Source organism: Nomascus leucogenys, chromosome 19, assembly GCF_006542625.1.
Source record: "Nomascus leucogenys isolate Asia chromosome 19, Asia_NLE_v1, whole genome shotgun sequence".
Classification (NCBI taxonomy): Eukaryota; Metazoa; Chordata; class Mammalia; order Primates; family Hylobatidae; genus Nomascus; species Nomascus leucogenys.
In genome coordinates, this window is record NC_044399.1 from 70,364,109 (window position 1) to 70,389,833 (window position 25,725).

The window sequence follows — 25,725 nt, forward strand, 5'->3', positions numbered from 1 at the left end:
AGCAGGCACAACCAACAGTTAAACTTTTATATTTACAATATTCTCTTCATCTTTTGCCAGGTTTAAAAATGTGTACAGAGCCGCAAAGGGTTGGGGTAGGGATAAGGGATTGTTGGGATTGTTTTGGGGAGAGGAGCTGGGCATTGGAGTCCGTGGCTGAATCATGGGGTCCCCCAGCCCCCCTCCCATGCCCCAATTCTGGGGGCATCTGTCTACAGGGTTCAGGGCCCAGGTCTCTAGCATTTGGAGGGCATGGCTGTTTGGAGAGGAGCTAGACCAGGCAGGGGAAAGGATCAGAAAAGAACTAATTTTCCATGGATGGAGGTAGGAGGAGAAGGGACAGTCAAGAGGCAAAGTTCTGGGGACTCAAGACCAGGGATTCTGGATTTGGGTGTCAGTGGAAGACAGCACCCCACCCCCTATTCAAGTTTGGCACTAACACCCCACAAAATGCCAGCAGATGAGGACTCTCCCCTCGTCCACTGTGTCCCTTAAGCCCTTCCAGACATCATTCTTTTCCCAGAGGCTCCAGCCCAAGGCCCTCCGGGGAGTCACCTCACACATTTCAAATTCTTCCTGCTGGTGTCTGCCCAAGACCCGTCCCCACCGCCCCCTCCATCTGTTCCTCAGCACCGCTGACCTCATTCTCCCCAGCCTGTCCGGTGAGACCTTTCTCCCCACTGCCTCCCCTCCGCCCTTCAAGGCTCCTTTCTTTCAGTCAAGGAGGGGGAGCGGGTCAGAGGAGGGTGGTCAGCTGAGAAGAAGGCTGGTCTGACATGGAGATGGGGACAGCTTCAAAGAGGGGGACAGAGATGAAGGGGAACGGAGAACTGAGGCAGGGTGGGGGAGACATGGTGAGGAGAAGGGCACAGGCGGGAGCCCCCTCACCTGCCACATCCCTCGCCCTGTATCCTGCTTGTCCTTAGTTTCCCCTGCCCTGCCTGGGACTGGGAAATTCTTGGCACATTTTGGGGGTCTTTCTGCTCAAATCCGCCTACCCAGTTTGGCACGGATGAGCAACGCTCTGAGGCCTGAGGAAAAGGCTGTCCTCGGACCCCAGTGAGGGCTTTGGTCAAACATGCATGGCCTCTGCGGGCAGCACGTTGCCACGCCCCCTCCCCCCAACTCGGGAGCAAGGGCCGGGGGCCCCCCTCCGGGTTTGTTCACCCTCCTCAGCTCCTGCCAACCAGAAGTCTGTGCTCACCTGCCATGTGAGGAGGAACTGAGTGCTGGGCCTGAGGCCTGGGGGAGGCAGGGAAGTGCTGGGAAGAGAGGGGCCGTCTGCCTGGGAAAACACACATCCACATGCAGGAACATGTTTCCACTCAGAGAAATGCGTCCTGGACCACGGGAAAATAAGCTTCCAGGCAGCACTGGGATGCGAGGACTCCTCCCTCCCCCGGCAGGAAATCTGTGTCTGTCCTCTCTGGAAGGTGAGAGCCTCCCCAGCAGAACGTGCTTCATCTGACTTGTGCCAAGGGGGGTGTGGGGGGGAACATGCTTCGCTGGGGTGGGGGCAGGGGAGGCAGGGGGGCGAGGGGGCTGTGATTTCCTCGCTGCTTCCCAGGCTCCATCCTCTGTGGTCTGGTGGCCAAGGGTCACTGTATGTGAACACACCACTTCCAGGGTCTCCAGGGGGAGGGAGAGGGGAGGAGGTGGGAGAAGGGGTGGGGGAACAGGATTCTGGGGTTCAAATCCCCACGGAAATTCTTTGAGGGGGCCAACATGTGTCCAGGGCGGCAAAAAAAACCCTCACCCTGCACATGGGAAAACACACGCTGTTGTGAGAAAGCACACCTCCACGCGGGAAAATACCACATTCCACACACCGAAGACTGGTGTCCCAATGTGGGGGAGAAAACGCCCCCCAGTTGTTCAAAGGCCCAGGTCCAGAGAAGAGACTGGGCTTCTCTGTGTGGGAAAGACACGCATCCCAGGGAGGAATTCCATGTCCACCTTAGCGCTGCTGGATGGCGTGTGACAACTCCACAGGAGAAAAGCCAGTTGCCAAGTCCTCCTCCCTGCCTTCGGAGTGGCCGGGCCAGGGAGGGCCGGGGAGGAGGGCCTCCCCACCCGCCCCCTATACCCGAGTGGTGGAGTGGGGGTGGGGTAGCGTGTTGTTGTGGCTGGTAGCGGTGGGAGGGGGCGGGGGGAAGGGCCCGAAGGGATGAAGGGAGGGGGGCGGTGGGGGTGGCGGTGGCCCCAGGCCACTGGGCAGCAGGGTCAGGGCCCCGGGGGCCAAGAGAGGCACATCGTCCGGTGCCCGGCGCAGGGCCAGGGTGTAGTCGGGCGGGCAGGCAGGGCGCAGAGCCTCGGCAGGGTCCGCCCCAACGCCACCACCCCGCTTCAGCTGCAGTGACACCAGCTCCTCCTCTGGTGGCAGCTCACGGCCCGCGGTGGGGAGCAGGGGGCCACCACCGGGCACACCAGAGCCTGAGCCACCAGGTGGGCTAAGCCGCCTGCACCGCAGCTCCTGCCGCCGGTCCCGCTTGTAGTAGAGGGCAGCAAAGGCCAGGATGTTGAGGAAGAGGAGGGAGGCACCCACGGCCACGGTGACGCTCAGCTCCGTGGAGTAGTCCCGCGAGTCCCCGGGGAAGCGGTCGTAGGCCCTCGGGCCAGGCTCGGGCTCGGGCTCGGGAGGCAGGGTGGCAGGCGGCGGGGGCCGGCGTGTGCCCGGGGCACCGGCGGGGGGACGAGGCGGCCAGCGCGTGGCGTAGGGAGGCAGGCGCGTGGTGGTGGTGAAGAGCTCCGTGTGCAGGTTGTGCAGGTGGGGCACGAGCTCCAGCCAGAAGGCCACCTTGTTGGCGCGGTAGTTGTCACGCACACGCGGCTTCAGGCCTATGTGCAGATACTGCTTCTCCTTGCTGTTGAATTTGCTCCACACCACCTCCTCGAAGCGATTGGGCTTGGTGTGGATGAACTTGGTATCCTGCGGCACCGGCTGGTTGGGGTCCCTGTGGGCACAGGAGGGCAGGGAAAGGAGGAGTGAGGGCAAGGCTCTGAAGGAGGGTGGGTGGCAGTGGGCAGGGAGGCAGACAGAGATGCAGAGAGACAAGAGACAGGGGGATGGCGAGAAAGTCAGAGAAAAAGTCACAGAGGCAGAGACACAGATGGGTATGAAGAGACACAGAAACTGCAGGAGACAAAGCCAGAGAGACAAATAGGGATGGAGACAGACTGCCAGAGACAGCCAGAAATGCGGGCAGAGGGGCAGGGACACACACAGAGATAGCCAGGGAGAAGCAGAAGCTGAGCCTGAATGAAACAGAGACAGGGTCAAAGACACGGGAGGGACAGCCAGAGACAGAGACACAGCCAGGCTGAAATCAGCCGGCAGCCAGAGACAGCGAAAAGTAAGCAGACAAAAGAGAGCAGCAGAGGGAAGTGGAGAGCTGTCAGTGGATTTTCAGAGAGACAGAGACAGAAGTAAAGAGACACACAAACTCTTACACACACTCAGGCACACACACCTGAGCAGTCAGCCAGAGGTGCAGAGCCCTAGGGGGGTTGGGCAGGGGGGATCAGGCAAGGAGGAGGGAGAGATGGACGCCAAGCCAAAGCCACTGAGGGGGCCCCCAACTCCCCAGAAAGGACACGGGCCTCTCTGTCTGATACTGCTGAGTCTCCAACGCTCAACTCAGTGCCTGGCACAGAGGCGTCTGGGTTGGTTTCACTCCAGCAAGAGGGCAGGCCAGAGTGAGTGCCTTAACAGAGGAACGGTGGCCATGTGAAGGAGGGAGGGCCCCGCCCAGCCCCGCCCAGCCTCGCCCAGCCCCGCCCAGCTCTTCTGGCCCTCACCCAGTCTTGGCGAAGTTGGTCCAGTAGGTCATGACCACGGCACTGAGCATGACATCATTCTTGGAGAAGTTGCAGGGGAAGAGGTCAGTGGCACCCACCATGGGCACGCCAAAGACATAGGGCAGTTCATCCCCGTGTGCCGCATCTGCCCACTCAGGCCGGCCCTCCGCCTGGCAGTGGTGGTAGAAGGTGTAAAAGTAGACGGGAGACTGGTAGTCGGCGTGCAGCTTGGCAGTGGCCACAGCTGGTGCTACCCATTGGTGGTCAGTAAAGAGCGCCAGCAGGGTTTTGCGGCGCATTTCGCCATTGTCCCGGTCGGCCCAGTCTGTGTACATAAACTTGATGGTCTCCCGAAGCACATCCTTGCCTTCCGGATAGCCATACAGGTTGTCCACAAAGTTGGAGACAGTGAAGTCAAAGGCGCTGGCAGACACACCATCCTCGCTCTCTGCAGAGTCCTCCACGAACTTGAGGCCCTCTCCCTGGTTGACGCCGATGAGCATGTCGTAATTGAGGAATTCTCCCTGCTGCATGAGGATCTCAGGGTCATCAGGGACCACGTCGCCGTCCACCACGGGCCCAAAGGCGATGTGGTAGCTGGGGAGAAGGGGTCAGGGTCTCACCACCTGCTCACTGGCCTCCTCTCGGCCTGTGGCCTGCTAAGCCCACACGCAGATGCTTCCCTCTACCTGCAAGACCCTTCTTCCCTACTTGAAATCCTCCAATGGGTCCTTTGGGAGATCTGGCCTCTCCGGAAGTCTTCCCAAAGCACTTCACGGCACCCTGTGCTCATCTGCTCTGTCTGAGCACCTCCACTGAAGGAAGGCTTGCAAGAGGAGGCCACTTACTGGGGGCCTGAAGCCCATTTCTCCTTGCCAAATGGGATGCCCACAGGCACCTCTCACCTCAGCCTCCTTGGAACCAGCAAGGATAGTGAAGGCCTGGACCCAGCCCTCTCCCACCCCATACCGGGCAGGCTGCACGTCCTGGTCCACCAGCTCCCGGGAGGGCTTCCGACGCAGACACTCCACAGCTTCAGCGCTGTCCTCTCGGTCACAGCCCACCTTGGCTGCTAGCAGCCGCGTGTACTTGAGCGGCTGGTAGTTGACAGACCAGCTGGAAATGGCGGTGCCACTCTGGGCGATGGCCTTCTGGAACAGCCCTGGTGGGACAGGCAGACCTCAGGCCAGGCTGTGAGTACCGGCCTGAAGGAGAAGCGGGGAGCTGGCAGGGTCGGGAAGGGTGGAACAGGCTGGGACACTGCTGGTACCTTCTGAATGGTGGGAGAGGATCAGAAGGTTGACGCAGGAGGCCCCTGCCCCGGACCCAAAGATGGTGATACGCTCGGGGTCGCCCCCGAAGTGGGCGATGTTTTCACTGAGCCAGCGCAGGGCCTGGATCTGGTCCAGGAGCCCATAGTTGCCTTTTGCAGCCTGGTCCCCAGTGCTGAGAAAACCTGGGAGTAGAGAAGAAGAGGGCCCCCTGGAGGTGTCACAGCGCCCCTGCCCCCTTTCTGGGCAGCTCAGTCCAGCCCAGAAGCCATTCTGCTGGATGTGGAAGAACCCTGCCCACCAGGCCCACCTCCCAGACTCCCCTGATCCCCAGAGTTGGCTGCCCACCCTCACCGAGCACCCCAAGACGGTAGTTGAGCGTGGCTACAATGACGTTGCCGTAGGCGGCCAGGACTGAGCCATCGAACATGTTTCCGGTCCCCTCCATGTAGGAGCCGCCGTGGAGAAACAGCATCACAGGCTTCTTCCCAGGGTCACGGATATCTGTGTGGGGAGGGGGTGGGCAGGTGGGCCAGGGGGTCAGGGACAAGGACACAGTCAGACCGGAAGCAGCACCACCCAGCTCCCAGGCCTGCTGAGGACTGGCCTGGAGCTCAGGGGACATGTCACTCCCATCCCTGGGGGGCAAGACCGGATTCCCCTCCTCCCTCCCCAGCTAGCCCTGGCAGACGGTCCCTCCCCACCCTCTGCCAGCCTTCCCCGCAGCACTTCTCCAATGCAGACTTTCCAAGAAACCCCATAGAGGCTGGGGGTGGGCAGTGGCCCCCCTTAGGGCATCTGCTGGATCCAGGGAACCCCCAGCACCCCCACACACAGCACATCTCCTTCCTGTCCCTGGAAAGAGCAAGCTCCCGACGCTAGAACTGGAGCTGGAGCTGCTGGGGGGGTCCTGGCGTCTCCTCCGACTCAGGCCTTGGGCCTCCGCTCCACATGGTACCCTGGTCTGTGGGTGAGGGGGGCCATGCCTAGGGTCCCTGGTCTGTGGGTGAGGGGTGCCAGGCCTAGGGTCCCTGGGGCTTGGTCTTCTCCCCGCCCTAATTCCTTTCTAGGTCACCTCCCCAGTCACCATGGCAACCCCCAGCCTAATTACTGTGGCAGGAGGAGGAAGAGCCTGCTTAATGAAGCCAGGGTGCAGCTTAGTTTTGGACACCCCCAAACTGGCCTGAGCCCTGGGTTCTGCACTGGACTCCTGCCTGCCATACCCCCAGAGGATCCCCTGATCACTGCCACATGTGACCAGGCCCTTGAGTTGCTCCAGATTGGACTGAAGGGTGACTAATTCCAGAGGAGGCGGAAGTCTGAGAGTGCTTGCCAGGGCCCCCGAGGCTACAGTATCCTCCCCTGTAGCTCCCCATGATTCAGCCATAGTGCTAGGGCTGGGGTCACCCCTGGCCCACAGGCCCTCCTCTTTCTTGATACTGGCCCTCCCTGCTAGCCTGGACACTCAGCAAACCAAAGCCAGGCCTGGGCCTCCACAGCTGGTCCCCAGCGCCTCTGCCCACCTCCCTCATCCTGGTAGAAACATCCCTCCTGCCAGAAGGTCAACCTGCAGGTCACTAAGACATTCTCCTTGACCTCACAGACAGCTTCCTGCCTCCCATCCCTAAGACTCCCTGTGCAGCCCCCATGCTCCTGACTGCTTCCGCCAGAGCTTCTAGGTGGGAAGCACCCTCGCTGAGTTCTCCTCAAATCCTGTCCTCTCCTTTGCTCCTGAACCTCCAGTGACCTCCCGGCACTTTCAGGTGCCGGAATCTCCTTGCCTCCAAGGTCCTGTCCTAATTGTCCTCAGTTCTCCCATCCTCACCCCACCCCTCTCCCAGTGTGAGGGGAGGAGGGGTCAGAAAGGGAAGGAGCAGGAAGAGGGGCTGGGGCGACAAGAATTCAAAACCAACAACAAAAACAGGATCAAGAAAGAAGAAAGAAAGAAAGAAAAAACAACCAAAAAGCAAGAAGCTCTCGGGGCAGATTCAACAAGAAAAGAAAAAACAAAAAGATCCATTTTGGAAAAAAAGAAAAAAAGAAAAAAATTCTTTGCATTTTTTTTCTTCAAAATTTTGTGGTGAAATTCAAGATATTGGGCCCTGTTTTAAAAAATTGTCAAATTCTTTAATTCACTTCAAATGTTTGCGTTTTCTGTGTCTGACAGGCTTTTGGAAATTGCGGCAGCCTTCTGATGTTTCAATGGTGTCATCAATTTGCGAACTTTAACATTTTTTTTGAACTGTTGTTTTGCTCCAATTTCAAATTGTTTTTTTTCAAATGTTACATTTCACAGGTTTCAAAACCGTCCAGATTTCTTTCAAATTCTAAACATTTTAACCAATTCTTTTGAATTTTATTTTTCTGACATTCCAATTTCTTTTTGTTTTTCGGCTTATTTTCACCATGTTTAGCTTTTCTGGCAGGTTTTCTACTGGGTCCAACATTGTTCAAATTTCGTTTGAAGTTTTCATAATTCTTTTTTCCAATTATTAAACATTTTTCTTTTCTTTTCTTTTTCATTTTAGTTGGGAGAACGACTGAGGGGCCTTGAGGGCTGTGGGGACATTTAGTGAGGGGCAGGGCCATGAACGTCCTCTTATAAGCAACCACATGCAGCAGCGGGATTTTTAAATCTACCTGTGTCTGGCGGATTGAGCGTCGCCTCGTCACGTTTTTTTGTGAGCGGACCTAAGACCGGGAACACAAAACAGAGAAAAAAGGACAATTTTGTGGGGAAAGATGGGGGTCGGGGGGAGGTGGTGGATGGGGAGGGGAGGAGAGAAAGCAGAAAAGGGGAGGGTGGGGGAGGCAGAAAAAATAAGCCAAAAAAAGCAAAATTTGTTTGCAAGAAAAAGAAACCAAGAAAAGAGAAAAACGTTTCTACAACCCAATTTTGTTCCCCTCCCCGGAAAAAGTCATGCCCCAAAGAAAAGGCTGGTTTTGGGGGGGTGGGGTGCCTGAGTGGGCTGAGGCCTGTCTTAAGACATATCGACTTGGCTGGAAAGGTTTTGGCTTGTCGATGTGTTTGCTAATTGCTGGAAATGAAACAGTGTTAGAGGTGGGGTGGGAGGGGAGGGGAAGCCCACCCAGAGCCCCTGGGAGACAAAGGCCAGCTTGCCACCCAGGCCACCTCTCAGAAGGCCCCCTTCAGGGCCAGCGAAGCACCTGCCTGCCGCCCCCAACAAGGCTGTAGGGAGGAGAGACTGCAGCAGAAAAGACTCTGCTTCCCTCTGGACCACTCTGCAGGGCAGCGAGCAGGACAGGGTCGGGGGGCAGCCTGCCCCGCAGCTCAGCCCCAGAAGCCTTCCACTCCCCACTGGAGGGCTATGGGAAGGTCAGCTGGGGCTGCCCGCCCGCTACCCAGCCTCACCACCAGCACTTCTCGTCTATCCGCACTCACAGGCCTGGCTTCTCACCCCAGCTCCCCAGTGTAGGCAAAGCAGGGAAGGGGGTCATCAGGTCTTGCCCTCCGCTCCAGCTCAACCCTCCGCACTCCCCCCAACCTCGTCCCTTACCCAGGCTTCCTCTCCTCCCCGCAAAACGGTGAATTTCCCACCAGGGCCACCAGCCACCGCCTCCCCTGCCCCTGCTCCACTGCAAAAAAGCACCCCTTCCCCAACGGCCGAGCAGGTGGTTCAGTCCACAGATAGGGAATGAGGAACACAGTGCCCTGAGCCAGCCTGGCACACAGGTGCCAGCAGGTACCGGGAGCACCAGGTTCGCCCAGTGTCAGGGCTTCATCCAGATTATGGGGTTGGTCAGGGGCGAGCTGGAGCCCAGAGGCCTGGGGGTTCCCCGAGGCTGATTGGTTTTTCCTCAATGGCACAGGGACTGGCACGTGGGTCAAGGCCAAGGCAAGCTCTGGAAGGCATCTCTTAAGTGGCAGTGATGGCCCCATGGGGACCCGCTGGGAACAGGGCCTCTTCTTTGTGAGAGGATGGGGTGGGGACAAAGTCAGCAGGGCATGTGTGCACGTGAGTCTATGAAGCGCGTGTGTGTGTGCGCGCCTGAGTCAACCTCTTCCTCCCAGAGCTGGTGTGAAGATTCAGTGAGATCACCTGAATGTGTCAGGCCCCAGCAGGTCTGCAATCAGCAGTGGCTAAAAATACAGAAGGTGTGGGCAAGGGTGGTGTGGGGGCAGGGATGGACAACTGTGTGGAGGTGTTGGGGTGGACAGTCCATTGGTGGCAAGTGCTGGGTGGATGTTTCACATGGAGGGTGACGAGACAGCATTGAGGGGGCCCTGGGGTGTGCAGAGCCTGTGTGAGAGTGGGGAGTGCTGGGATGGGCAGCCCACATGGAGGTGCTGAGGTGAAGGACTCATGATGGGGCAGGCGCTGGGATGGCAGAGGAGTGTGGCGTGCACAGCTCTCCTGTGGAGGGCGTTGTACTGGGGGGCACGTGGGGCATGTACTGGGATAAATGCTTATGGGGAACTAGGGTGCTTCAAATTTGAATAGGATTAGAGTAGATGACACTCTGCGTTGTGTGTATGGGTTGTGGGGAGGCGTGGTTTATATGGAGAGGGGTATGGCTGGGATGGGGGATACAGGGTGAATGGTCCATTTGGGAGGTATCGGGATGGACATGGGTGGGTGGAGGTGCATGAGATGTTCCATGCTTGGCAGGGGGGGATTCCGGGTGCAGGGGGCATGGTGTTGGAGTACTTGTTCGGTGAGTAGAGTGCAAGCTTGCTGGATGTGTTTTCGCCACCTGAGGTCTGGTGCAGATGATCTCTAGGTAGGAGTGGGGTAAACAATGATTGAGGAGTGTTGGGGATGTTGGAGACTGTGGTGTGAGGGGCCTGCTGAGCACACAGCCCAGGCGCACAGGTTACTGGATGTGTGGATGTGCTTAAGGCATGTGATCTATATCCAGGGATGCTGGGGAGCACAGGTGTGTGTGGGTGACACGGTACACAGTTTCAGAGATGTACTGGGGGTGTGTGTGATGTGAAAGTATTGGGAATTGTGATTGTGGGGTGCTGGAGCACAAGGTCAGTGTATAGGTTGGTTGGGTGATGATTTAAGTGTGGAGTAGTGGGGATTTGCAGTCTGTTTTGGGACTTGAGCACACGCCGTGGAGGTGCTGGGTATGTACAGGGTACATTAGGAGCTCCTGGGTACCAGGCCTCTGTGTAAGGTTGCTGGAAACATAGACTGTGGGAAGCGTGGTGGCAGCGGATGGTCTCTACGCAGATGCTGCCATGTTTTGGAGCGGTGAGATGGGTGTCAGAAGAGCCATGTGGGGTGAGGGGGGTGGGTGTTTGTGAGGCTGGTCTGCTGCGATGGCTGGAATCCACCTATTGCACCCTGTTCACACTCTGGAAGGTGTTCTGATTAGTCTTGGAGTGCTGAGGATGGAGGGTGGAGAACTGTCCAGAAGGAATGTGCCAGGGGCTATAAGCAGTCCTGTGGTGAACAAGAGTTCATTAAGAACAGAAGTTCAAGAGCCCCAGGGAAGATGGGTGGCCTGTGCTGTGAGTGGAGGGGCCCTCCGCAAGGAGCTTCCCCGATCCTTCAGGGGCGTACAGGGGTCAAGGGAGAAGAGAAGGACATCAGTACCACTGCCAAGGCGCTCAGCTCAGGCAAGGGGCTCTGGACATGATGTGATAGATGGAAGGCAGCCCTCGCTGGCCAGGGGGAGAGGGAGAGCCTGCGTTGTCCTTGAGGTGCAGATGTAGCTAACCTGGGTATTCTGCCATGAACAAGCTCAGGTCTGGCAGCGGGAGGTGGGGCAAGGTTGGAGTGGGTGTCGGAGCAGAGGATGGATCACCTGATTCCCCCTCCGTGGCCAGGTTGAGATTAGCTGGCAGACTGTGTGTCTTTGGGGAGAGAGTGGGTGAGCCTAGTCCAGTGCCTGCCATCCCTGCCATGGCCCCCCATGGGCATAAAGAACTTATGGAGCGGCTGTCTGCAGGGTGTGTGCCTGGGACTTCCTGGAGGCACCCTTATAATCCTCAGGGGGCACGTAGAGGTTGCAGGGACACTCCATCCCTCACTGCCCCACAAAGGCCCAGCTCTGAGCCCGAGAGCGGTGCCAGTGCCTGAGGGTCTGCATGTGCGTTTGTGGGCTGTGTCCACGGGGTGCCCGGCTTTGTGCCCGCGCCCTTACCGTCCTCGGTGGGCACGTAGAGGTTGAGGTACAGGCAGTCCTCGCTCTGGTTCTGCACGTAGGTGGCGGCCGCCTCCAAGTTGTCGGTGAACCACACAGGCAGCATGATGGCGGGCAGCGCCCCGTGCAGGTTCTGCGGGCAGGCGGGCGGCAGGGTGGTGGCGTTGCGCACGCCGGGCCACGAGGCGGGCGCCTCAGGCGGCTGGAAGCGGCGGGCGCCCAGGGGCGGCGTGGCGTAGGGCACGCCCAAGAACTGCACGACTGGGCCCAGGATCTCGTTGTTGAGCTCGCGCCGCACACCGCGCACTCGCCCGTAGGCCGTGTTCACCACCGGGAAGCGCTCCTCCCCGAGGCTGCCGAGGCCCAGGCCGGGGCCGCCCGGGGCACCGCCGCCGCCGGGACCCCCTCCCCCCCGTTGAGCCCCCGCCAGCCCCACCAGACACAGCGCCAGGAGCCACATGCTGATCGGGGGACCCCCCCTCCCTCCCCGGGACCCCCCCCCTCGGAGAGAGAGAGAAGGGGGGGGAGAGGGAGGGAGGCCCCCCTCGCCCCAGGAGGGAGGGGGGGGTGGGGGAAAGGAGGGAGGAGGGGGTTGGGGAGGGACCTGGGTTAGACTGGACAGAGAAGGGGTCTGTTCCTCTCCATGGAGGGGGCACGGGGTGGGGAAGGGGAAGGAAGTGGGAGAAGGTGAAGGCAGGCCCGACCTGCGGGAGGTGGAGCGAGAGGGGCAGGGCGGCAGGATACAGACAGACGGACGGACAGAAAAATACAGAGGTGGAAGAGGGCAAGGGAAATTGGATGGGGCAGACAGAAAGGAATGGGGAAACAGAAGAGACAAGTGGTTAGTGACCTGGAATTCAGACCAAGTTGCCCCCTTCTCCCACCCACAGGCCCCCTGACACCTCCCCACTCCCACCCAGCAGCCCTTCTCCCCTCAGCAGACGCCTAGGCTGGGGGTGGGGCCCAGATGTGGTTCAAGTCCAGGACCCAGCCAGAGGAGAGGCGGGTCAGCTCCCCAGACCCAGCATGCTCCCTTCCAGCTGATGTATCCCTCCCAGGCAGGTTCTCCTCAGGGACTCAGGAGTCCCAGTTCCCACCTCCCTGGGAGGGAATGAGGTAGACAAGGAAGAGAAAATAAAAATACCAAGTCATTAATTAGCTGGAAGTGGCAGGTTTGTTTATATGTGTTAATTACTCCTGAGCTGTAATTTCATGGCGCTGAATCCCCACCCCAGGCCAGACTCAGGCCTTTCTTGGGACTGCACAAACCCAGCACCTTATCCCCACTTCAACACACCATTCGCTAAGGATTTGTGCTGCCCGCGACCCCTCTCTCCCCAGACTCTCTCCATTTCCTCCGTCAGAAGTTGGGGTACCTTGAGGCTGGGGTTAGAGTAGGGAGGGGACGCTAGAGGGGCAAATCCAGGGACAGATGCGTGATCCTGCAGCCGGTTGCCGGGTGACAGGATGCTGCCCCGCAATGTTACCTCGGCAACGGGCTGCAGCTTTAACCCTGGAGGGGGGGTCTGGAGGAAGACGGGAAGGGGCTGGCTTGGTTTGGGGGTCCATTCAGGGCATGAAGGGGAGGGCAAAGGCATGAGTCAGAATGCAAGAGTTCCCCCCAACCTTAACATAGAGGAAGAAGTATACATGTTGAGAGGAAGGGGAGATTGGGGGCACCAAGAACGCTAAGAGCCCTGCCTGTTGGCCAATCAGAGCCTAGCCTTAGTGACCAGGCCTCTGGCTTGGGAGAGGGGGTGCTGAGGTGGGCTTGAGGAGACATCACAGGAGCCTACTGACTGCCCCCCTCCAGCAATTTCAAGCAACCTTGGACCCCACCACCTCATGTTTGCAAGCCATTGTGACCCATGTCCTGGGGGCAACACTTAGCTTTCTTCTCTTCCCATCCTGACCCATCCATTCACCTAGCCTTCCCCTTGCCGCCCCCCCTACAGTTGCTGCTCTGATGCCTGGGTGCTTAGGGCAGCAGGGGCCAGCCAAGGGAGAAGATCAGACCGGAGGGGCAGACACCCAGGTCATTTCGGCAAGCCCCCCCCCCACCCCCCCCCCACCAGCCGCCAGAGCTGTTTGCTGACGCGGGGTTTTCAGAGCCAGGCGCCAGCCCGCGGGTGGCTCTCTGCAGGTGTCAATTTATTCCAGAGATAAGGACACAGGAATCCTTACCACACACACCCAGTCATGCCCCCTGCCTTTCAGCATCTCTAAGGCTCCTCTATTCCCCCATCACCTGGAGGTGGCTGGGGGCTGATTCCCCCAAGATCTCCTTTTCCTGTGCCAGACTGGGCTGAGCTACCATGGCCTTGCTGCCCCCTCCCCCTCCCCACAACAAGATCTGCCTCAGTCACCCTCTCCTCTTGAGGGTACTCTGGGTCCCTGCCCTCCTCCCACCAGCCAGCTCCGCTCCCTCCTTCCCTCCCACTGGAGGCCCCCCCATCTCTCTCTCCGTAGTGCTCCCTGGGAGCATCTTTCCTGGGCCTCTTCCAGCTTGCTCCAGCTCTTGCCTTCAGTCTCTCACCCTCAGTCTTTTTACATCTTTCTCTTCTGTATCTCTCTCCCTGGTGTTTCTCATTTCTTTCTCTCTCCTCCAAATACCTTCCCCAAATTTCCCCCTTAAGCCTTCTGTCTCTCTCTCCTGTCTTTCCCCATCACTGTCTCCCCCATTTTCTCTCCCCATCTCTGTCTGCCACATCTTGCTCCCTCCTCCTTCTCCCCATCCCTCTGCCTTCTCTTTCCATTCCTGCCCAGGCCTGACTCCCCCAGCCGGGGAGAGTTGAGGGACGGGGGCTCAGGCCTCAGGCCCCCCCTTCCTGCAGTGGTGAAAATGGCTTGGCCGGGAAGGGGAGAAGGAGGGGGAGGGGGAGATGGGAACACACGGGGTCTGTGGGCCCATTCAAAGGATCATTCATGGACTGGAGAGAGGCAGAGACAAAGAGACCAAGACGCAGAGACACGGCGAGAGCATCCCTAGGCGGAGACACGCAGACAGAGCAGGCTGGGGGAAACCAGGCGCAGGGAGGGAGATGGGGAGAGGGAGACCCCAGTGGACCGCCACGCAGCCCCCTCCACCGACCCGGCTTAGGTCCTACCTGGCTCAGCCCTGGGGCCGTGGTGCCTCCATCCAGGGCTCCGAGTGGGGGGCGAACGGCCTTCGGGAGGGGGCGGCGGCCTCTGAGCCCCCGCGGCCTCGCAGGCCCAGCCCCCGCCCGCAGCGCCTCACCCGGCGGGGGAGGGGGATCGCCCCAGCCCCGGGGGGCGGGGCCGGGATCCAGTCGATCCCCGGGAAAAGGAGAGCTAGGGGATGGTATCAGTGGGAGCCCGAGAACAGGGAACCCCGCAGTAAGGACGACAGAGAAAGGAGGGGGCAACGGGACAGGACTAGATTGAGGATCCGCTGGTTCCGTGGGCCGGCTTCGAGGGACCAGAAGGCGGTCCAGGCGGAGGATCCTAAGGATCGGGTGCTGGAGGAGGAGTCCACGTTAATCCCCAGGGGCCCGGGGCCCGGGAGCGCAGGATCCGCGGTGCAGGGGCAAGGGATCCAGCCGGAATCCTCGGGGAGGGGGAGGGATCTAGTCGATCCCGAGGGCGGGCGGGAGGGGGAGGTCCAGGGAGTCAGAGGAGGGCGGGAGCCGAGTCCAGAGCCCCGGGGCGGGGGTCAGCGCGGATCCTAGGAGGGAAGGCGGGGGTGAGGGGAGGCTTCGAGGGACGCTCAGCAGCCAGGAGGCCCGGACTCCTGGCTCCGCGCGCCAGGGCCCGCCCGCCCCGCGTCCATCCCAGCCCGAGAGTGATGATCCGCCGGCGGAGCAGCCGCAGCAGCCCCGCGCGTCACCGCGCGGCCGCCTCCCCCGCCCCCTGCCGAGAGAGCGGCGCACACCCCCCGCTCGCACCCGCCTGCCCGCCCGCCCTCCGGAGAGTGGGGGGATTGGAGATGGTGGGAAGAGGCGGGAGTGGACAGACGGACAGATGGATGTAGCGGGCCAGGGCAGGGTGGAGACACTCCCCCGGATCTTCCACCCTCGGGGCTCTCGAGGTCTCGGGGAGACTGGGGGGGAGAAAAATCTTAACTACAGGGGGCGGGGCATCATGCAAAGAAGGCGGAGCCTTCAGACATGGGGGAGGAGCCATTTGTGCAGTGGGCGGGGTTTACTGGCAATAGGTGGGGCTTTGCTATCTTTGGGGCCGCCTCTTTTTGGTAGTGGGTTTGATTTGAAGCTGAACAGGAGGAGCCTGTGGGAAAAGGGGCGGAACTTTGAGAGAAGACCGGGATCTTTGGAAATTGGCCGGAGCGTGGGGGTGGGGGGTTCGAAGAGGCGATCAACTTGGAAAGTGGGCCAATCCGTGACGCAAATCCCCTAGTCCCGCCCTCAACCCCGCCCCCCACTGCTTAGCTCCTCTGCTCCTAATTGGTGCTGGTTTCTCCGCCCGCCAGACGTCTTCGCCACTCTGCAGCGGTTTTACAAAGGCAGGTGAAGAGCTCAATGCTGAAATGAACACGGCCCGGATTGGGCGCCTGTGAACCTTATTTGCATGGGCGGCCGGGATTGGGTGGCCTCTTGGGTGGCCTAGGCGGCGTTGGTCCGGTGCGTCCTGTTCTACAGCTATGGCCGGGCCAGCTGCAGCTTTCCGCCGCTTGGGCGCCTTGTCCGGAGCTGCGGCCTTAGGCTTGGCCTCCTACGGGGCGCACGGTCAGGGGGCTGGGGACGAAGCTGGGACTGTGCTTAGGGCGTCCTCTGGGGTCTGCTGCAAGGGCGTAACCTATGGGAAGTGCCCGGCCGCCCGTTTATCAGACAGTCCGCTGAGCCCTAAACCTTTTAAAGTCCCCCAGCTGGGTCCAATTGGTTCTCAGTACTGCCCGAGCGTGTTCCCACCAATCGGAAGCTTCCTGGGGCGGGGGGGGTGCCCTTTCTCGCCAATGTCCGCCTGGGTCCCCCCGGATTGGGGGCGGTTAGGGCTGGCACTAGGACCGGTAACCTTTGCTTCTTTTCTCCACAGGCGCCCAATTCCCAGATGCCTACGGGAAGGAGGTGAAGTAACTGCGCTGGGGCTCCCTGACTCGTGGGTCTACAAAGGCACAAAGTCTGGGGTCCCTGGGGGAAGTGGGCGGGGAGAGGGTGGGGCGAGTCGCGGATCTCTGGAGCAGCAAAGGCCAAAGGCTCTGTAAACCAAAGGCCTGGGGTCAAGCTGGGACTTCAAGGGTGGGGTGGGGGAAGGAACTTTGGTCCCTTGTGTCATCAGGGGATCTCAGGCACCTGTATTGCCTACGATATCCCTTCGTTTCTCTTTTTCTTACAGCTGTTTGATAAGGCCAACAAACACCACTTCTTACACAGCCTGGCCCTGTTAGGGGTGCCCCATTGCAGAAAGCCACTCTGGGTAATCTTTCCCTGTGCCTAACCCTGATCAAGCCCCACACACTCCCTCTCAGCCTGCCCTGTACTTAACAATCCTGTTTTCTGTGCTGTGTCTCCTTCAGGCCGGGTTATTGCTAGCTTCCGGAACGACCTTATTCTGCACCAGCTTTTACTACCAGGCTCTGAGTGGAGACCCCAGCATCCAGACTTTGGCCCCTGCGGGAGGGACCCTGCTACTCTTGGGCTGGCTTGCCTTGGCTCTTTGAGCTCCCTTTTGCTTAATTACTGGGTTTTCTGGGCAGTTTTTTTTAAAAGAGTTGGAGTAAGAAGAGGATTAAAAAGGAAAGGCAAATAAACTTTGGAGTCTTTGTTCATCTGACCTCTTGGAGGAGGAAGGGTGGGGATTCAACCTCTGAACTCCCTCCATTTCCTAAGACTTAATCAGTGAGCCTTAGGTCTGGGGATTCTGATCACTTCAAGTTAACTTATAATGTTCTTACCCTGGTGGGCATCAAAGTCATAAAGGATGCTTGAAATAACGCAGATTCCTACTGAGGCACTCTTTCAGGCCTGAGAATCTGTATTTTAATAAGCTCATCTTGTGGTTCTGATGCGTACTAGGTTTTTAATTTTATTATTATTATTATTATTATTATTATTTCGAGATGGAGTCTTGCTCTGTCGCCCAGGCTGGAGTTCGGTGGCGTGACCTCAGCTCACTGCAACTTCTGCCTCCCAGGTTCAAGCGATTCTCCTGCCTCGGCCTCCTGAATAGCTGGGATTACAGGCGCCCGCCACCATGCCCAAGCAATTTTTTGTAATTTTTAGTAGACACGGGGTTTTGCCAATGTTGGCAAGGCTGGTTTTGAACTCTCGACCTCAGGTGATCCGCCTGCCTTGGCCTCCCAAAGTGCTGTGATTACAGGTATGAACCACTATGCCTGTTTTTAGTTTTTTTTTATTTTTTTGAGACAGAGTTTCACTCTGTTGCCCAGGCTGGAGTGCAGTGGTGTGATTTTGGCTCACTGTAACCTCCACCTCCTGATTTCAAGTGATTCTCCTGCCTCAGCCTCCCAAGTAGCTGAGATTATAGGCACACGCCACCATGCCTGGTTAATTTTTGTATTTTTAGTAGAGATGGGGTTTCACCATATTGGCGAAGCTGGTCTTGAACTCCTGACCTCAAGCAATCCACCCACTTTGGCCTCCCAAAGTACTGGGATTTTAAAAAATTACTATAGGGTCGTAGTTTTCAGACCTGTTGTTATCAGCACCCACTTACTCTAGAAGTGAGAATTAAGGCAAGGCAGGATAGGGGTGTCATTAGTTACAAAATACTTTGGGGTTCAAAGCTGGGACAGCTCATGTATTGGGGATCAGAAAAATGTGTCACAATGCTTGAGATGATCCTTAAAGGAGCTCTATTGTGTGGAAGAAACAATGAACAAAGAAGAAGATGGAGAGGGGAGGGGTCTGGAGAAGCAGGAGTCTTCAGTGTGGGCTGAGTTTGAGTTAGGTAGGAAAGGAGTGAGAAAAGGTGGCAGGGCAGGCTGGCGTGGCAGTCATAGCATGTAGAGAACTGGAAGATATTTAGTGGGGACAGTATTTATTTATTGTGATGGAGTCTTGCTCTTTTACCCAGGTAGGAATGCAGTGGTGTGATCTCAGCTCACTGCAACCTCCGCCTGCAGCGCTCAAGTGATTCTCCTGCCTCGGCCTCCCTAGTAGCTGGGATTACAGGTGTCTGCCACCGCGCCCGGCTAATTTTTGTATTTTTAGTAGAGACGGGGTTTCGCCATGTTGGCCAGGCTGGTCTCAAACTCCTGACCTCAAGTGACCCACCTGCCTCAGCCTCCCAAAGTGCTGGGATTACAGGTGTGAGCCACTGTTCCTGGCAGGGACAGTATTTATTAAACCAGTGTTGATCATGAGTCAGACACATTACAAGGAAGATCAACTGTGAGCGAGACAGATATCCCCTCCGTCAAGGAGTTTCCCACCTAGTACTGGAAATGGACCTGAAATAAGTAAACATTTATAAAATTTGCAACACATATATCATTGCAAATTGTGCTGCATGTTTAAAGGCTTGAACCTGCGCGATGGCTCAAGCCTGTGATCCCAACATTTTGGAAGGTGGAGGTGGGAACATTGTTCCAGCCCAGGAGTTTGAGACCAGCCTGGATAACATAGGGAGACCCCTGTCTTTACAAAAGTAAAAAAAAATTAGCAGGGTGCGGTGGCTCACGCCTGTAATCCCAGCATTTTGGGAGGTCAAGGCGGGCGGATCACAAGGTCAGGAGATCGAGACCATCCTGGCTAACACGGTGAAACCTCATCTCTCTGAAAATACAAAAAAAAAAAAAAAAAAAAAAAAAAATTAGCTGGGCGTGGTGGCGGGCGCCTGTACTCCCAGCTACTCGGGAGGCAGAGGCTGGAGAATGGCGTGAACCCAGGAGGTGGAGCTTGCAGTGAGCCGAGATCGTGCCATTGCACTCCAGCCTGGGCGACAGAGCGAGACTCTGTCTCAAAAAATAAATAAAGTAAATAAAAATAATAAAAACAAATAGCCATGGCCGGGAGCGGTGGCTCACACCTGTAATCCCAGCACTTTGGGAGGCCGAGGCAGGTGGATCACGAGGTCAGGAGATGGAGACTATCCTGGCTAACGTGGTGAAACCCCGTCTCTACTAAAAATACAAAAAAATTAGCCGGGCGTGGTGGCGGGTGCCTGTAGTCCCAGCTACTTGGGTGGCTGAGGCAGGAGAATGGCGTGAACCCAGGAGGCGGAGCTTGCAGTGAGCCGAGATGGCGCCACTGCACTCCGGCCTGGGCGACAGAGCCAGACTCCGTCTCAAAAAAAAAAAAAAAAAAAGCCAGGTGTAGTGGCCTGTGCCTGTAGCCTGTAGGACCAGCTACTCGGGAGGCTGAGTTTGGAGGAACACATGTCTGGTTCCTGACTCTTTTTTTTTTTTTTTTTTTTTTGAGTCGGAGTTTCGCTCCTTGCCCAGGCTGGAGTGCAATGACGTGATCTTAGCTCACCACAATCTCTGCCTCCTGGGTTCGAGCAGTTCTCCTGTCTCAGCCTCCCTAGTAGCTGGAATTACAGGCATGCGCTACCACGCCCGGCAAATTTTGTATTTTTAGTAGAGACAGGGTTTCTTCATGTTGGTCAGGCTAATCTCAAACTCCCAATCTCAGGTGATCCACCCACCTCGGCCTCCCAAAGTGCTGGGATTACAGGCATGAACCACTGTGCCTGGCCTCTGACTCATCTTTAAAATGAAGAAATATTGTGATCTACGAGTGTACCTCAAATTATGCCACCTCCCTGGATATACATGCTTCATTGGCTCCCCTTTGCCCTCAGAAGACAGTCCAACATCTCAGCACAAGGCCCTCCACCATTTGGCCCTGTCATCCTTATCTCTTTGCTGACCTTCTCACAATCCTCAGGCCAGCCCCTAGGAATTCCTTCAGGTCTCTAACACACTCTCTTGCTTCAGGGAAGCCTGGAAAGCTGCTGTTACAGGAGTAGGGAGCTCAGTAGAGACTAGTGTTGGTGATAGAAATTCTGGAATTAAAAGTATGCAGATTGTAACTAGAGATACGGAATGAGATGAAATTACCTAAAATCTTCTCATTAGAGAAAGAATCTGCACACTTTTAAAAATGCATACCGGCAGGGCATGGTGGCTCACATCTGTAATCCCAGCACTTTGGGAGGCTGAGGCAGCCAAATCAAGAGGTCAGGAGTTCAAGACCAGCCTGGGCAACATGGTGAAACCCTGTCTCTACTAAAAATTTAAAAAATTAGCTGGGCTTAGTGGTGGGTGCCTGTAATCCCAGCTACTCGGGAGGCTGAGGCAGGAGAATCACTTGAACCCAGGAGGCGAAAGTTGCAGTGAGCCAAGATCATGTAATTGCACTCCAGCCCAGGCGACAGTGAGACTCTGTCTCAAAAAAAAAAGCTACCTTCAGGCCAGTCACAGCAGCTTACGCCTGTAGTCCCAGCACCTGTAATCCTGGGAGGCTGAGGCAGGCGGATAACATGAGTCCAGGAGTTCGAGACGAGCCTGGCCAATGTGGTGAAACGCCGTCTCTACTAAAAATACAAAAATTAGCTGGTGTGGTGGTGCATGGTGCTTGTAATCCCAACTACTTGGGTGTCTGAGGCACGAGGATCGCTTGAACCCAGGAGGCGGAGGTTGCAGTGAGCCGAGATCGTGTCACTGCCCTCCAGCCTGGGCAACAGAGCAAGACCCTGTCTCAAAAAAGAAAAAAATGCATACCTTCAGAAAAATTAAGTATGCCCTCAATATATTACACAGATTGTACTATATAAATCATACACAAAAATAGAAATGAAAAATGATGACAGCTGGGTGCGGTGGTGTGTGCCTATAGTCTCACCTACTCAGGAGGCTGAGGCAGAAGGATCGCTTGAGGTTAGGAGTTTGAGACTAGTGTGCTAAGATCAAGCCTGTGAATAGCCACTGTACTCCAGCCTGGGCAACACAGCAAATCCCCATCTCAAAAAAAAAAAAAGAGTGACTTAAACTTTTCAATGACTTACTTACTACTGCACTGCAAATAGATTCCAAGTGCCATACCACTGTCTCCAAGGCCTGCACTGGCCATCCGGGCCTTGTGACTCTTTGTCACTACATGGCATCCACATTGCCAACCCAGCACATTTTCTTCTGCCTCAAGATTTTGAGCTGCTCTTTTCACTCTGTTTTGCAGTTATTCTTTGTGCCTGGAATACACTTCTATACTTTGTGCATGCTTAGTTTAGCTTCAATAGGATCACCTTGGTGAGGCCTTCCAAATCTGAAGGGGCACACCCTCCATCCTCCAGCTGTTCCACTGCCTCTCTGTGTTTTTCGTTTTGAGACAGGGTCTCGCTTTGTCACCCAGCTGTAATGCAGTGGTGCCATAAGGACTCACTGCAGTCTCTATCTCCCAGGGTCAAGCAATTCTCTCACCTTGGCCTCCCGAGTAGCTGGGACTACAGGTGTGCGCTACCATGACTGGCTAATTATTACTTTTATGTAGAGATGGGGTCTCGCCAGGCGCGGTGGCTCACACCTGTAATCCCAGCACTTTGGGAGGCCGAGGTGGGCAGATCACAAGTTCAGGAGTTCGAGACCAGCCTGTCCGGCATGGTGAAACCCGATCTCTACTAAAAATACAAAAATTATCTGGGTATGGTGGTGCGCGCCTGTAGTCCCAGCTGTGGGCAGCAAGCCACCCAGGCGCCGAGGCAAAAGACCGAGGACACGAGCTGTTCCAGTATAATAAAATATAAAACAAGAATAGTCATACCAGATATAGATCTTAGATATTATTATATATGAATATCATTAATCATTAGTTGGTAGTAATTACTCTTTATCCCAATATCATAATAATCCCTGCTCTATAATCATAACCTAGGAAAAACCAGGCCATACAGAGATAGGAGCTGAGGGGACATAGTGAGATGTGACCATAAGACAGGAGTGCGAGCCTTCTGTTATGCCCGGACAGAGCCACCAGAGGGCTCCTTGGTCTAGCGGTGACACCAGCATCCGGGAAGATGCCCATTGCCAGGCGGACCGTGGTCTAGTGGTAGCAAAAGGTGTCAAGGAACAACACCCGCTGCTTAGCAGACCGGGAAAGGGAGTCTCCTTTTCCCCGGGGGAGTTTAGAGAAGACTCTGCTCCTCCACCTCTTGTGGAGTGCCTGACACCAGTCAGGCTTTCCCACAGTTATCCGGAGGCCTAACCGTCTCCCTGTGATGCTGTGCTTCAGTGGTCACGCTCCTAGTCCGCCTTCATGTTCCATCCTGTACACCTGGCTCTGCCTTCTAGACAGCAGTAGTAAATTAGTGAAAGTACTAAAAGTCTCTGATATGTAGAAATAATGGCGTAAGCTGTCTTTCTTTTTGTCTTCTCTCTCTCTCTGCCTCGGCTGCCAGGCAGGGAAGGGCCCCCTGTCCAGTGGACACGTGACCCACGTGACCTTACCTATCATTGGAGAAGACTCACATTCTTTACCCTGCCCCTTTTGCTTTGTATACAATAAATAACAGTGCAACCAGACATTCGGGGCCACTACCGGTCTCCGCGCATTGGTGGTAGTGGTCCCCCGGGCCCAGCTGCCTTTTATCTCTTTGTCTTATGTCTTTATTTCTATACTCTCTCGTCGCCGCACACAGGGAGAGACCCACCGACCCTGTGGGGCTGGTCCCTACACCAGCTACTCGGGAGGCTGAGGCAGGAGAATTGCCTGAACCCAGGAGGTTCAAGAAAGAGGTGAGATAGGGTCTCACCATGTTGGTTGCCTAGGCTAGTCTCGAACTACTAGGCTCAAGCAATCCTCCTGCTTCAGCCCCCTACCCAGTTACTTGGGAGCCTACAGTGGGAGAATAGCTACAGCTCAGGCATTCAAGAGCAGCCTGGGCAACATAGTGAGATGCTGTCTCTAAAAAAATAAAAATATCCCAGCACTTTGGGAGGCCGAGGCAGATGGATGACCTGAGGTCAGGAGTTCAAGAACAGCCTGGCCAAAGTGGTGAAACCCTGTCTCTGCTAAAAATACAAAAATTAGCCAGGTGTGGTGGCAGGCACCTGTAATCCCAGCTACTCAGGAGGCTGAGGCAGGAGAATTGCTTAAACCTGGGAGGCCATTGCACTCCAGCCTGGGCAACAAGAGCAAAACTCCATCTCAAAAATAATAATAATAATAATAATAATAATAAAATAATAATAATGTGGTAGTATGTGCCTGTAGTCCCAGCTACTTGGGAGGCTGAGGCATGAGGATAGCTTGAGCCTAAGAATTTTGTTTCGTTTTTGTTTGAGACGTAGTCTCGCTCTGTTGCCCAGGCTGGAATGCAGTGGCGCAATCTCAGCTTGCTGCAGCCTCCACCTCGCGGGTTCAAGTGATTCTTATGCCTCCGCCTCCTGAGTAGCTGGGATTACAGGCATGTGCCAACCACGCCTGGGTAATTTTTTTGTATTTTTAGTGGAGACAGGGTTTCACTGTGTTGGCCAGGCTGGTCTCAAACTCCTGACCTTCAGAGATCTGCCTGCCTGGGCAGAGTGGGATTAGAGATGTGAAGTGCTGGAATTAGAGATGTGAGCCACTGTGCCCGGCCGAGCCTAGAAGTTTGAGGCTGCACTGATCTCTGATGGTGCCACTGCACTCCCTCCTGGGTGACACAGCAAGACCTCAGTCTCATAAATAAATAAACAGGCTGGGTGTGATGGCCCACACCTCTAATCTCAGCACTTTGGGAGGCTGAGGCAGGTGCATTGCTGGAGCCCAGGAGTTCAAGACCAGCCTGGGCAACATGGCAAAACCCCGTCTCTACAAAAAATACAAAAATTAGCTGGACATGGTGGCACACGCCTGTAGTCCCAGCTACTCAGGAGGCTGAGGTGGGAGGATGCCTTGATCCTGGGAAGCAGAAGTTGTAATGAGTGGAGAGCATGCCACTGTATTCCAGCCTGGGCAACAGAGCAAGACCTTGTCTCAATAAACAAACAAACAAACAAACAAACAAACCCTTAGAGGGGACCTCCAGAGTGGCCCAAAGGGGCTGGGTGCAGTGGCTCATGCCTGTAAATCCCAACACTTTGGGAGGCCAAGGTGTAAGGATCACTTGAGGCCAAGAGTTCGAGACTGGCCTGGCCAACATGGTGAAACCCCGTCTCTACTAAAAATACGAAAATTAGCTGGGCATGGTGGCTGTAGTCCTGGCTGCTTGGGAGGCTGAGGCAGAAGAATTGCTTGAGCCTGGGAGGTGGAGGTTGCAGTGAGCCAAGATCGCGCCACTGCACTCCAGCCTGGGTGACAGAGTGAGACTCTCAAAAAAACAGAAAAACCAGAGTGACCCAAAGGTCTAGTGGCAGAGCCAAGGCTGGGTCCGCAGGCTCCTTCCTCCCAGTCCAGTGCTCTCACTGCATTTCCATCCTTCACCTCAGGTGGCATCTAGGGCACAGGGAGAACCTCCACATGGAGAACCACTGCAGTACGTCTCACGTCTCTTCTCTGTCCAGACCCTCCAACACTTCCCATCTCAGGGTATAATTCAGTGGACTAAAAGGCCATGCGTGATCTGGCCTCTTGTGACTTCTCCGACCTTCCCCTCGTTAACTCCATTCCAGTCTCACTGGTCTTCTACCTCAGGACCTATGCCCTTGCTGTTCCCTCTGCCTGAAACACTTACCCAGTAATCTGCACAGCTCAGTCCCCTCATCTCCTTTAGGTTCTGGGTCAACTATCGTCTTCTTTCTTTCTTTTTTTTTTTGAGACACGGAGTCTTGCTCTGTCGCCAGGCTGGAGTGCAGTGGCAACATCTCAGCTCACTGCAACCTCTGCCTCCCGGGTTCGAGCGATTCCCCTGCCTCAGCCTCCCGAGTAGCTGGGACTACAAGCGCCCGCCACCACACCTGGCTCATTTTTTTGTATTTTAATAGAGACGGGGTTTCACCATGTTGGCCAGGATGGTCTCCATCTCCTGACCTCGTGATTCGCCCGCCTCGGCCTCCCAGAGTGCTGGGATTACAGGCGTGAGCCACCGAGCCCGGCCTAACTATCGCCTTATTGGTGATGCTTTCACGGCCTGACCTTTTTCATTTACTTATTTATTTATTTTGAGATGGAGTCTCGCTCTGTTGCCCAGGCTGGAGTGCAATGGCGTGATCTCGGCTCACTGCAACCTCTGTCTCCCAGGTTCAAGAGATTCTCTTGCCTCAGCCTCCGGCGTAGCTGGGACTACAGGCGCCTGCCACCACGCCCGGCTAATGTTTGTATTTTTAGTAGAGATGGGTTTTCGCCATGTTGGCCAGGCTGGTCTCAAACTCCTGACCTCAGGCGATCCGCCCACCTCGGCCTCCCAAAGGGCTGGGATTACAGGCGTGAGCCACCGCGCCCCGCCACGATCTTTCTAAAACACACATTTGACCTTCTTTGTTCTAAAAATGTCTCGGTGGACTCCTTGCTGCCCGTGGGGCAAAATCCCAGCTTCCACACAACCCGCCGTGTATGTGGACTGCACTCCGTTTCTAAACTCATCTCTTGCGCCACTCAGCCAGTAGCCCCCAAGGCCAGGACTGGTCCTGGTTCAGGATCCAGTCGAAGAGACTCGGCGGCCTTTTCTGACCGCGCTTCCTCCTCTG

General features: G+C 56.2%; 2 protein-coding genes across 3 annotated transcripts; one reads left to right on the forward strand and one right to left on the reverse strand.

Moving 5' to 3' along the window:
• Positions 1 to 13: 13 nt before the first annotated feature.
• On the reverse strand, positions 14 to 15,351 carry NLGN2 (neuroligin 2). Of its 2 annotated transcripts, XM_030800777.1 has the most exons (9): positions 15,092 to 15,351; positions 14,294 to 14,871; positions 11,187 to 11,890; positions 7,710 to 7,760; positions 5,424 to 5,573; positions 5,069 to 5,254; positions 4,768 to 4,960; positions 3,799 to 4,395; positions 25 to 2,954 (listed from the first exon to the last, which is right to left on the reverse strand). In XM_030800777.1, exons 3-9 carry the CDS (start codon positions 11,644 to 11,646, stop codon positions 2,081 to 2,083), a joined length of 2,511 nt encoding a protein of 836 aa, XP_030656637.1. In that variant the 5' UTR covers positions 11,647 to 11,890; positions 14,294 to 14,871; positions 15,092 to 15,351; the 3' UTR covers positions 25 to 2,080. The 2 variants fall into 2 exon arrangements, with proteins under 2 accessions (XP_030656636.1, XP_030656637.1); XM_030800776.1 differs by lacking the exon at positions 15,092 to 15,351 and having other exon boundaries at positions 14 to 2,954; positions 14,294 to 15,045.
• Positions 15,352 to 15,790: 439 nt separating this feature from the next.
• Positions 15,791 to 16,911, forward strand: TMEM256 (transmembrane protein 256). The gene is made up of 4 exons (XM_003274614.4): positions 15,791 to 15,889; positions 16,197 to 16,228; positions 16,497 to 16,577; positions 16,678 to 16,911. The coding sequence occupies exons 1-4, from the start codon at positions 15,805 to 15,807 to the stop codon at positions 16,819 to 16,821; spliced, it is 342 nt and encodes a 113-aa protein (XP_003274662.1). The 5' UTR covers positions 15,791 to 15,804; the 3' UTR covers positions 16,822 to 16,911.
• The last annotated feature ends 8,814 nt before the right edge of the window (positions 16,912 to 25,725 follow it).

Coding starts and splice junctions, on each gene's coding strand:
- NLGN2 (XM_030800776.1), bottom strand. CDS start 11,646: ATGTGGCTCCTGGCGCTGTGTCTGGTGGGGCTGGCGGGGGCTCAACGG. Junction 5,255..5,423: donor CTACCGTCTTGGGGTGCTCG/GTGAGGGTGGGC, acceptor CTCTACTCCCAG/GTTTTCTCAGCACTGGGGAC. Junction 2,955..3,798: donor ACCAACTTCGCCAAGACTGG/GTGAGGGCCAGA, acceptor CTGTGCCCACAG/GGACCCCAACCAGCCGGTGC.
- TMEM256 (XM_003274614.4), top strand. CDS start 15,805: ATGGCCGGGCCAGCTGCAGCTTTCCGCCGCTTGGGCGCCTTGTCCGGA. Junction 15,890..16,196: donor GGCCTCCTACGGGGCGCACG/GTCAGGGGGCTG, acceptor TTTTCTCCACAG/GCGCCCAATTCCCAGATGCC. Junction 16,229..16,496: donor CAGATGCCTACGGGAAGGAG/GTGAAGTAACTG, acceptor TTTTTCTTACAG/CTGTTTGATAAGGCCAACAA.